Below are 12,758 nucleotides of genomic sequence, written 5' to 3' on the forward strand. Positions count from 1 at the left end.
AATTTCCTGTTAGAATTCCTTCAATGTTCTTCCTACGTTCAGAAACATCAATTTAAAGGCACATCCAATGCAGAAAACAGTTGAGCACTATTTATTTGATTGAGTTCTATCATTTCATGAGCGTATTTGTTATTTTTTGAATGCAACTTTTCCCTTCCCTTTTTCAGACTTTGTTAATAGTGCCTGTCTATGTCTGCAGAGGTTTAACCAGGTGCTCTGTTTCCTCCCAGTCTTTGTGCAAGTTAGGTAAATTGCCCCTTAGTGTCCCAAGACATGTAGGTCAGGGTGGATTAGCGGGATAAACGTGCAGGATTACAAGGAATAGGCTGGGGAAGAGGGCCTGGGTAAGACACTCTGTCAAGAGTCAGTGCAGACTCAATGGGCTGAATGGCCTCCTTCTGCACAGTAGGGTTCTATGAGAAATGTGGGTTTCCAGCAATTTCTGATGCTGGATTTTTTAAAAAATGAAGTGCAACTTTTTACTCTGAAAGAAGAGGTGACTATGGATAGGTGAGTATCTGAATCTGATGCCTCCGGTGGTTGGGGGGGAGGGTACATCCAGTGGGTGGCACAGTGGTTAGCATTGCTGCCCTCTTTTTAGGTCAAACCAAATAAACAAACTCAGATGAAGTCAGGACAAAGTAAAAGGGGCAGCTCCCCAAAAGGAGGGAGAACAGCCCGAACAGAAATCAAAGTACAAAGGAAACTTAAAAACATCAAATTAAAATGTGATTGTCAGGGTCAATAACGCACCCCAACCCCTGCAGTGCCCAACGGGCGCGGAAGGCGTCAACCACGCCCTTGGACACTGCATGCTCCCTCTCCAGGGACACCCGGCTGCGAACGTAGCCGCGGTAGAGGGGCAGACAGTCAGGATGGACGGCCCCCTCGATCGCCCGCTGCCCTCTTTTTAGGTCAAACCAAATAAACAAACTCAGATTAAGTCGGGACAAAGTAAAAGGGGCAGCTTCCCAAAAGGAGGGGGAACAGCCCGAACATAAATCAAAGTACAAAGGAAACTTAAAAACATCAAATTAAAATGTGATTATTAGGGTCGATAACGCACCCCAACCCCTGCGGCGCCCAACGGGCGGGGAAGGCGTCAACCGCGCCCCTGGACACTGCATGCTCCCTCTCCAGTGACACCCTGCCACGAACGTAACTGCGGTAGAGGGGCAGACAGTCAGGATGGACGGCCCCTTCGATCGCCCGCTGCCTGGACCGGTAAATGGCGCGTTTCGCCAGGCCCAGGAGCAGGTTCACGAGGAGGTCGCCATCCTGACCCTCCCCTCTCCGCACCAGGTGTCCGTAGATCAGGAGCATGGGACTGAAGTGCAAACAAAACATCAATAAAAGGTTCTTTAGGAAAACAAAAAGGGAGTGCAGCCGAAGACACAAAACATAGTCCACAGACTCCACAAGGCCACAGAAAGGGCAGTCTTCGGAGCCCGTGAACCCTACGGTTGTGCGGAACTGCTGCATGCATCACCCTCCACCCCAGGTCCCTGACATAATTGGGGGAGATCCCTCCGTAGAGGGACAGCATTGCTGCCTCACAGCACCAGGGACCAGAGTTCAATTCCGGCCTTGGGTGGCTCTGTGCACTTTGCACAGTCTCTCCATCTCTGTGTGGGTTTCCTCCAGGTGTTCTGGTTTCCTCCCACAGATAGGCAGGTTAGGTGGATTGGTTATGCTAAATTGCCCCTTAGTGTCCATGGTAAATGTGCAGGGTTACAGGAGTAGACTGGGGGAACGCAGGCCTGGGCAAGACATTCGGTCGAGAGTCGGTGTAGACTCAATGGGCTGAATGGTCTCCTTCTGCACTGTAGGGATTCTATGAACTGAGAAATGTGAGTAGCAGTTTCTAATGCTGCACCTTCTTTAGAAACGCAACTTCTCACTCTGAAAGAGGAGGTGACTTGGGTTAGGCAAGTATCTGAATCCCAGGGGTGGAGTGGTGGGTTAACTCCAGTGGGTGGCACAGTGGTTAGCACTGCTGCCAAACAGCACCATGGACTCGGGTTCACTGTCTGCGTGGAGTTTGTATGTTCTCCCCGTGTCTGCTTGGGTTTCCTCCCACACTGAAAGACATGCTGGTTAGGTGGATTGGCCGTGCTAAAATTGTCCCTTAAGTGTCCCAAGATGTGTAGGTTAGGGTGGATTAGCCATGGTAAATGTGTGGTCATGATGTGGAGATGCCGGCGTTGGACTGGGGTAAACACAGTAAGAAGTTTTACAACACCAGGTTAAAGTCCAACAGGTTTATTTGGTAGCAAATGCCACTCTACCAAGTAAACCTGTTGGACTTTAACCTGGTGTTGTTAAACTTCTTACAATGTGTGTGTGTGTGTGGGGGGGGGGGGGGGGGGGATGGTGGATAGAAGGTCTGGGTACGATACTCCATCGAGAGCCAGTACAGACTCGATTGGCTGAATGGCCTCTCTGCACTATAGCGATTTTTATGAGCTTAGAAACGTGGGTTTGCAGCAATTTCTGATGGATTTCTTTTAAAAGAAGTGCAACTTTTCACTCTGAACGGAGAGGTGACTGGGAATAGGCGAGTATCTGAATCTGCACTCACTCAAACCCGCTCCATCCTACTTCAAAGCGGACCAACAACAACAACAGCTTCCACCATACCGCCCGGCCAGAACCAGCGCAAGCGCAGTGACTGCGTGTCAGGTTTTTAACCTGATTGGTCCAGAACATGAACGTCAGCGGACCATCAGCCAATCGAATCATTTGGCGCCAGAATTCAAACGGCTTTTTTAAACCGGCAGGAAAGGCGCGCGGCGTCTGGGGGGGGATTTAAAATTTAACCGTTAAAGGTGGGAAAGCAGGGGGGGGGGGGAGGAAAATTAAAGAAAATACTCCATTTAATCGATAGGTGATTTTTTTTTTCTCCAGTGTAATATTTCGGTGAAGATATTAGTCTCCTCCGGGCATTGCCGGGGGGTGGAGGTGCGGCTGCGGGTTTTGACGGTTGGGGTGCGGAGGGCCGGGGATAACTGTCAGACGCGCAGAGGAAGCGGGAGTGAGGGGAGGGTTTGGCGGAGCTCCGCGATCGCCCCAGTGCAGCCCAGCCAGGGGGGAAATTAAATATCGATTTAACATCCCAGCCGAATGGACATTTAAAACTTGGTCTACAGGTGAGTTGCAAGTCAGCGAAAGATGTGCTCTTGAGAGGGGAGGGTGGGAGAGGTGGACCTGCAATCCTGCAGGATTGCACCGTTTTATACACGGGTTTTATGCATGTCTGCATTTTATTTTAAATTTCTGCTCGTTGTCGAGTTGATTTATTATTGTCACATGTATTAGTGTAGCGTGAAAAGTATTGTTTCTGCAGCATCTCTTTCCCCCTTTGCTGTGGTCGAAATACTTCAATTCCCTCTCCCAGGGTTAGGGTTGGAAGATGAACTTTGGAAGTGTCTCGAGGGGGTTTCGGTGTAAGGAGCTGCCGGCATCCTTTTGTAATTTTGTTGTTTTTTTAAAAAAATATTCCCCATGTAATTTGACATTGTCCCGCTTTTTACATTCTCTCTCCCCCCCCCCCCCATCCCATTTACAACAGGGGATTTTGTTTTACTGTTTTTAAAAAATACTGATCCGCCAAGTATTTGTAAAATATTAAAGGAAACCCGCGAGGTGAGGCGGCTGAACATGCGACTCTCTCAGATTTATTTATTTGCCTTCCATCTTCTCTACCCGCACCCGAGCCAAGGAGGGAGCCCGCTCTTTTTGAGATGTTAATCCGCACTCTATCTTTCCCAAATGTGAGTGGGTGTTTATATCCCCCTCCCCCCGTGCCAGTGGGTAAGATCTCTCGGGAACGCCATTCCCACCCTTATTTTTATTTACAGCTACTTATTTTGCCTGTTTTATTGTGTTTTCATGCCCTTTCCTCTGCTAACTCCACCGTCCACCCTTTCAGTTTCCTACTCGGTAAGTAAAATGGGTATCCGGGAATTGCATGTTTTTGTTTTGTCAATGCTAAATTAGAGTGCAACGGTGCTGTGACTTGTTTTGACCGTGCAACACCAGGATAACGTTTTGATGGATGAAGATTAATTGGAATACAAATCCCAACTGGATAACAGGCACGAGTAAAGAAGAACCTACTCGTGTCAAAAGGAATGGCTCGTATAGAAATGCCACGTATGTAAAGGGTTACCCAAAAGTTGTTTGCTATTAGCCCAATTTCGCCCGCCTCTTGTCTCAACTCGTGCACCGCCCAAAACGCCCACTCGTACCTGTTCAAGGTTTGGATATTCTGATATCAACTCTTTCTGTCAACTTGAATTCATTCTGACGCGCTCAAAGTCCTGTTCGCCTCTGTGCTCGCTAACTGACGTTAATTCCTAGTCCAGCAGCATCAAATAAAAAAAATTCTCACCTGTTTTCAAATTCTTCCAAAGTCCTGTTCCCACCCCTTTTACAACTTTCGCCAGCCATTGAACTCTCCCAGAACTCACCTTTCCAGGCCTCTTGCACATTTTATTTATTTTTTGTCCCAGTGACATAGGTGAGCTGTCTGGCCCAAAGATCTGGAATTTTCCCTTTAAACCTCTGCTTTAGAAGACGGAAACCAACCTCTTTGACCAAGATTTTGGCCATCTGTCCTTATCTCAAAATTTTACATGGCTAAATGTTTAATAATGCTGTTATGCATAGCTTTTACTATGTTAAAAGTGATTTATAAATTCCATTGGCTGTGTGCAAAATTGTCCAATTTAGTACTGCCACACTTTCATGAACACTGCAATTAATCCACATTTTCCTGACTTTTTTGTTATATTTCTTTGTCAATTTATTGTGTTCCCTCAACAGGGAGTTGGTTAAGAAAGGTAGGTAACAGTGAGAAAAGTCAGTTTGTGATTACTCAAAAGATACTTTGGCTAAATCCAATAGAAAAGTTTAAATTACTTAGGTATCATGTGGGTTGATTGAATGAACTTATGATAGCTGAGTGGAATCTTGTGCACCCCTGAAAGTGGTGGGGTGCAAAAAATACTGCTTGATTGAGGAATCCAGTATCAAGTGGGGAGGCCTTCTGGGAGCCACCCTTTGCCCTTGCTGTTGATGTCTCCCCCTTCTGTCTTCACTCACCTGTGCCTGGGTACCTCTTCCTGGGCCTCAGGTGAATGAAGCACTGGTAGCAGCCACCACCTTCCCAGTGGTACTGCTGAGTACAGAAGAGCTGCTAGCCTCTGATTGTCTGGCAGTTCTTTGGCATGTAGAACTTGTGCCTATGGGGTCCATTATCCCAGGTTAGGGCCACTGCCGGCCTGTCAAGTACCTGAATGACACAAGATGCGGTGGATCTTCCTGAAAGGTGACGCAGATGTGAGGATCTAGCTGGTGGGAGTGGCTGCAGTTGTTTCCACAAGATTTTGTCCTTTTTATTAAATGTGGTCATTTGTTAGAATTGTTGACAACAAAGTGCTAAGACTACCTACTTTTTCCCCCCGATTTATTTCAAAGATAACAGTTGTGAATACTAGGTAAACTGTACCTACTGTCACCAAACACTTGCTGTATTTTAAGTCATGGGATGTGGACATCACTGGCAGAACCAACATTTATTGCTCGTCCCTAATTGCCCTTCAGAAGGGCCTTCATCTCTTATTGGTATCGTGCACCATTGACTCTTGGTGCTCCTCCCGGAACTGGAAAAATTTATCAGTTAGTCAAAATTAGAGCTCATGATATAGGGGGGTAACGGTACTAGCGTGGATAGAGGATTGGTTAGCGAACTAGAAATAGGGCACGGAGTGGCAAAATGTAACTAATGGAGTGCTAGAAGGATCACGTTTAAGCTCAACTACTTGCAATCTGTATCAATAACTTAGATTAAGGGACCCAATGTATGGTGCTAAATTCGCTGATAACAAAGATCAGCAGGGGAATAACTTGTGAAGAGGATGTAAGGAGTCTGCAAATGGACAGAAATGGGTTTAAGTGAGTGGGCAAAATTTTGACTAATATAGTGTAGGAAAATGAATTTGTTGACTTTGGCAAGAAGAATAGAATAGCAGCATATTATTTAAATAGCGAGCGATTGCAGAACTTTGCAGTACAGAGGGATCTGCATGTCCATATACATGAATCAGGGAAATGTAGTATGCATGTACAGCAAGTGATTGGAAAGGCAAATAAAATGTTGTTGCTTATTGTAAGACAAATGGAATGTAAAAGGGATGTTTTGCTATAGTTTTCAGGGCATTAGTGAGACCACATCTTGAATATAATTGCATTCGAAGCCGTATGGCAAATGTTCACTTGACTAATTCCTGGGATGAAAGGATTGTCTTGAGGAAAGGTTGCAACTGTATTCATTGGAGTTCAGAAGAATGAGAAGTGATCTTATTAAAACAAAAATATCTTGAGGGGACCTGACAGAGTGGGTGTTGAAAGGATGTGTCCTCTTATGGAAGAGATTAGAACTAGGGGATACGGTTTAAAAATAAGGTCTTCCATTTAAGACTGGATGAGGATAAATCATTTCTGAAGTTCATTAATTATGGAATTCTCTTTCTCAGCAGTGGAGGCAGGCTCATTGAATACATTTAAGACTGAGTTAGATTCTTGATTGACAAGGGTTTCAAAGGGTATAGGGGTAGATGGGAAAATGGTGTTGAGGCCACAATCGCTTTATTGAACAATGGAACAGGCTTGGGTGACCAAATGGCCAACCCCTACTTCTAATTCATGTTTGCATGACTACACTTCTTTACATCCTGCCTCTTGAAAGAACTCCATCTCTGCTGCATCTGTTCTGATGATGCTACCTTCCAAATGCTGCTTCTGCCATGTTTTCCTCTTTCCTCACCTGAGGATTCCTTCCCCAGTCTGTGGTTGATAACCCTAATCTGTGTCCAACCAATTTCCTACACTTCTGTCCTTGCCCCTTCCCCATTTCCCCAGAGCTGTGATAGTATTCCCCTTGTCTTCACTTTCACTCCACCAGCCTCCACATTCAAAGGATCATCCTCCACCATTTCTGCCACCACCAAACACACTTTCCCTTTCCATCACTGTCAGTATTCCAAAAGGACAGATCCCTCCACAGCACTCTGATTCACTCATTTATCACCCCCAACGCGTCTTTCATGGTACCATTGGCCATCACAAGAGGTGTAACACCTGTGCTTTTACCTCTTCTCTCTTCACTGTCCAAGGCCCCAAACACTCCTTTCAGGTGAAGCACCAATTTACTTGTATTTCTTCAAATTATATATACTGTATTTGCTGCTCGCCATGTGGTCTCCTTTACTTTGTGAAGATCAAACGCAGATTGGGTGACCTTTTTGCAGACAACTTCTGCTCAGTTCTCAAGCATGATCATATTTCAGTTGCTTGCCATTTTATTGGACTACCTTGCTTGCACACACATTTCTGTCCTCAGTCTGCTGCAATGTTCCAATGAATTCAAAGCAAACTTAAGCAGCAACTGTTCTTCCAATTAGGCAATTTACAGCCTTTTGCACCCAACATTTGAGTTAAACAACTTAAGATCATGAAGCCAAAAGGGAAAATGATGGAAAATCTCAGCAAGTCTGGCAGCATCTGTAAGGAGAGAAAAGAGCTGACGTTTTGAGTCCAGACGACCCTTTGTCAAAGCTTTGATTTTTATTTAATCTCTCCTGCCTTCTAATTTATTCATGACTTCCCCTACCTGGCCCTCCCCAAACCACCTGAATTTTTTCCAGCACTTGTTATTATTTCAGATTTCCAGCATCAGCAATATTTTTATCTTATTTTGCTTTTATTTGTGTGGTCCTGTTGAGGTTTTTCCTCAATGGTAAACGTAGAAACAGAAAATCAAAGCAGGAGTATGCCATTCAGCCCTTAAAACTGGCTCCCATTCATTATGATCACGGCTGATCAGCTCATTAGCCTAATCCCGCCTTCCTCCCCATCTCCTTTCCCCTTTGCCCCAAGAGCTGTATCTAACTCCTTTAAAACATACAATATTTTGGCTTCAATTCCTTCCTGTGGTAGGAAATTCCACAGGCTTACCATTCTCTGGATGAAAACATTTCTCCTCATCTCAGTCCTAAAAGATTTATCTTGTATCCTTAGATTATGATGCCCCCACCATTGAGAACATCCTTCCTGTATCTACCCTGTCTAGTCCTGTTAGAATCTTATAGGTTTCTATGAGATCCCCCTCATTCCTCTAAACACCAGCGAATATAATCCTAACAGACTCGATCTCTCCTCTTGCATCAGTCCCACTGTCCCAGAAATCGGTCTGTTAAACCTTTTCTGCACTCCATCTATGGCAAGAACAACCTTCCAAAACTGAACGTGATTTCCAGGTGTGGCCTCACCAAGGCCCTGTATAATTGCAGCAACACATCCCTGTTCCTGTACTCGAATCCTCTCGCTATGAAGGCCAACATACCATTTGCCTTCTTTACTGCCTGCTGCACCTGCATGTTTACTTTAAGTGACTGGTATGAGGGCACCAAGGTCTCGTTGCACATTCCCCTCTCTCAATTTATTGCCATTCAGATAATCTGTCTTGTTTTTGAAACCAAAGTGGATAACCTCACATTTATCCACATTATACTGCATCTGCGATGGATTTGCAGACTCACTCAGCTTGTCTAAATCATACTGAAGCATCTCTGCATCCTCCTTGCAGTTCACCCTCCCACCCAATTTTGTGTAATCTGCAAAGTTGGAGATATTACACTTAGTTCCCTCATCTAAATTAATGTATGGTGTGAATAGCTGAAGCCCTACCACTGACCCCTGATAGTCACTGTCTGCCATTTGGAAAATTACTTGTTTATTCCTACTTTTTGTTTCCTGTCTGCCAACCAGTTTTCTATCCATCTCCGTACACTACCCCCAATTGTATGTGCTTTAATTTTGTGATAATCTCTTATGTGGGACTTTGTCGAAAGCCTTCTGGAAGTTCAAATAAACCACATCCACTGGCTCCCCCTCATCAAATCTATTAGTTACATCCTCAGTAGATTTGTCAGTCCCTTTCGTAAATCCACGCTCACCCTTCCATTGTTTACCAAGTGCTCCGCTATAATATCTTTCATAATGGACTCTAGATTTTTCCCCACTACTGACGTCTGGCTGACTGGTCTATAATTCCCTGCTTTTTCTCTACCTCCCTTTTTAAATCGTGGGGTTACATTAGCTACCATTCAATCTGTAGGAATTGCTCCAGGATCTATAGAATCTTGGGAAATGACCGCCAATGCACCCACTATTTCTAGGATCCCTTCCTTAAGTACTCCAGAATGTAGATTTTTAGGCCCTGGGGATTTATCGGCCTTCAATCCCATCAATTTCCCCAACACAATTTCTCTAATACTACTTCTAATACTGATTTCCTTCAGTTCCTCCCTCTCACTAAGCCCCGTGTTCCCCAACATTTCTGATATTTGTGTCCTCCTTTGTGAAGACAGAACCAAAGTATGCATTTAGTTGGTCAGCCGTATCTTTATTCCCCATTATCAATTCCCTTGTTTTTGACTGTAAGGGATCTACATTTGTCTTCACCAATCATTTTCTTTTCACATAACCCCAGGATGATAGTTGGGGTTTTCTACAATGTTAATGATCCTGAATGTGAAGTGGGGGTATATGGTTAGACAATCGTGTTAGAGCTGACCACAGCTGAGCACCTGCCATGAATGTTACTTGTAATTATTGGCCCCAACCTGAATGTTGTTCAGTTCTTGCTGCATGTGGGTATGGGCTACTTGGTTGTTTTTGCTAAACATACCTTGCCTATTTTGTTGCTGGAATTATAAACCTGCAATAAAAACCCTGCTCTTACATCATTGGAATAAAGAAACATAATTAGGTTTTGCAGGTTTGTGGGTTGCTGCTCAGACCCTGGACTTTCTACATTCAAACTAAACAAAGTGTATCAGCTGCTTAGTTACCTCTGGTGCCTCAATCTCCCAAATACACGTATATTTTCCGAGGGCCACATCTCCTAACCTATGATGTTTGGGGGGATGTCCAAAAATTGTTCAGTTAATTGTTTTGTGCTGTATACCTACACAAGAAATTTCACTAATGCTGCCCGGACATATTGCAGGCTGGCATTTAACTTTCAATGTCATCAATCACCATGTAGTTTATTTAATGTTCACCTGAATTTGAGGCGGGTTATAATTTCAGTGTATCTTTTAAAATAACTCGGACAAAAGATTGGCAGCTATCAGCAATTTTTTTTCAGGACTTGGACCAGATTTGAAATCCATGCATTTTGGTGACAATTTGTACTGCAGTGTGGTTAAGATTGTTGCACCTTTCTATAAATTTTATGTTTAAGGGAATGTGAGGATTTCATTTTTGTATTTCAGTAATAGTTCTAACAAAAGCATGTAGTTTACTTTTGACGTCATACAAGGTAATATGTGCATGTATTGCTGATATCACTGAATAGTTATGTTTTGACCACTTTGGGAAAAGTGTTGTTTAAAATAATGAGTATATAAATATTTCCCCATGCAAATTTTCACGATTGAATTCCTCTGTTTGCAGGTAAGAAGTTGTTAGAAAATGCCGCTCTATGGTAAAATAATAGTAATCAAGCGTACTGGAGCAGATGGATATAATTTTCCTTTGACATCATCTTCATGCTTGTTTGGAAGGTAAGGGTCGTGTTCTGCATCTATGTTTCCAAACATAACTGTCCTACAAATAAATAAATGTTCTTATTTAATCTGTGATTCGGTATCTTTAGGAAAACTGACTGTGACATCCGTATCCAATTGCCTCATGTTTCGAAAGAACATTGTAAGCTTGAAGTGAATGAAAATAATGAGGTAATTTTTAATGTTTTAGTTATTTGGCTTTAATTCCTTCAGTGTAGAGCTTTCCACCTACATCTTAGATATGTTGCTTTTTGCTTTACAGGTAATTTTAACTAATTTGAGTGAAGTGAATCGAACACATTTGAATAGCAAAGTTGTTCTTCATTCTGAACGTCTAAAGCATCGCGATGTGTTCACCATTATTGATCGATCTTTCAGGTAAGAGGATCCAAATAAAATCCAACCCTTTTGTTTTAATAGTTTATACCATTGATAGGAAGGTAACATTGACATTGCATTGTTTATTTTGTAAATTATTGTCAATAATGAAATATTTAAATGTTTTACTAATTGTTCCTTGCTATGTTATCAAGTTATCCTGTCCAGCTATCATCAAGGATCAGCTTCTGGGCTTGGTCAAGTATATATTGCTGCAGATCTTCCATATTTCATGTATCAATGTTAAAGCTTCATCTGGTCACAGGTGACTGACTCTCATTTTAGAACCTGTTACCAAACAATTTTTCCATTGTTGATTCTAGCTTCAAAATGGATGCCAGTGTTCAGATAAAAAATAAAGTGAAATGCTTTGTTTATTTCTTTGGAAAATGTACAGAAGAGGATATGTTAGTAGGAAATGAGATGTATCCTCAGTCAATGAAAAGCTCAGTATGGAGGTGCCAACGAAAAAATATCATAGCTGATGCTTGATAATCAATGCCATTAGACGGATGTGGCATTGCAAAAATGACAATTGCGGTGAGACTGAAAGTATTGTACAAGTGAAGGAGCACAGGAGTTTTTAATTCAAAAATATAATGAGCTTCATCAATAAAATTCCATAAGTAAAAGGCAATTCTAAAGAAAGTACAGCTTATGCAAAACTATATTTGCCGAAAAATCTTTTAAGTATAATTTTTGCCATTTATGGTGATCTACAAGGTTGGCTTCTTTCCCTACCAGAGTTTCCTGAGGGAAAGTATCTTTTTGAGTACATCTATTGCAAATAATGGATGCCATTACTGTCTATAGGCCATCTCTTCCTCTAGCAGAACAGGAGTGGATCCCAGAGATCAAAGTCAAAGCACCTTCCAAAGCTTCTTTACAACCTATTGCTTTGGTTTCATTATCTGTGGTTAGATTTAAAAAAAGTTAAAGATGGTATTAAGTTTAAAGAAAAAGCATATATTTGTTCAAAGCTGAGTGGCAGGTTAGAAGATTGGACAGAATATAAATACATCAAAGGTTGAGGAGGAGGGAGAAACTCCTACAAAAGCAAGCTAGATAGTAATGTAAAGACAGGTAGTAAGAGCATATGGGATGATTTCCCCCATCAAAGGGGACCAGCTTCAATCCCTGCTGTCAGTGGGCAGATCGGGGGCAGGGGTGATGCCAGCCTGGCACTGCCCACTGGGCACCAGGGGGGAGGTGTCTGCTGTGCACTCTGCATTAGGGATTGGTGGGGTTGGGAGGAAAGAGGTGATTGGGGCTGCCCATGGGGAGGGTGGATCGGGCTGCACATGGGGTTGGGGGGCAGTGCGCATGCGCTGATCTCTTCTCCCCACACACACCAGAGTGAATCACGTTTCATTAAACTAAGTTCGCCCAAAGACGGCAGGAAAAACTCCTGTATTTCCGCCCGTTGAGCACTTAGTTTTCTATTTTTAAATAAGACAAGAGTTAGCAAAGTGAGCATTGGTCTTGTAGAAAGTGCATCTGCAGAATTGATAACGGGGAAAACAGGGTATGGCAGATTAATTAAAGAGTTATTTTGAACCAGCCTTCACTATAGAGGACACAAACAACATCCGAGCTGACAAATCCCTAGGTCTAGATGGACTTCACCGATAACTCTTGAAATAAGTGGCTGATGAGAGAAATGATGCACTGGTTCTAATTTTCCAAAATTCCCTAGATTTGGGGAAGATTCCATTAGATTGGAAGATAGCAAATGTAACTCCT

The 12,758-nt window shown here is 43.1% G+C and overlaps 1 protein-coding gene across 4 annotated transcripts in view; it reads left to right on the top strand.

Moving 5' to 3' along the window:
- The first annotated feature begins 3,013 nt into the window (after positions 1–3,013).
- mki67 (marker of proliferation Ki-67) overlaps positions 3,014–12,758 on the top strand; it is a 47,899-nt gene continuing 38,154 nt past the window's right edge. For 2 of the 4 annotated variants that reach the window (XM_078223441.1, XM_078223442.1), the window contains exons 1-4: positions 3,014–3,149; positions 10,525–10,634; positions 10,727–10,808; positions 10,900–11,015. In XM_078223441.1, the coding sequence (XP_078079567.1) occupies positions 10,543–10,634; positions 10,727–10,808; positions 10,900–11,015 (290 nt within the window). In that variant the 5' untranslated portion in view covers positions 3,014–3,149; positions 10,525–10,542. Of the gene's footprint in view, positions 3,150–10,524; positions 10,635–10,726; positions 10,809–10,899; positions 11,016–12,758 lie in introns of those variants that run through there. The other 2 variants (XM_078223444.1, XM_078223443.1) reach the window with 2 other exon arrangements.

This window comes from Mustelus asterias, chromosome 11 (assembly GCF_964213995.1).
Source record: "Mustelus asterias chromosome 11, sMusAst1.hap1.1, whole genome shotgun sequence".
NCBI classification, from domain to species: domain Eukaryota; kingdom Metazoa; phylum Chordata; class Chondrichthyes; order Carcharhiniformes; family Triakidae; genus Mustelus; species Mustelus asterias.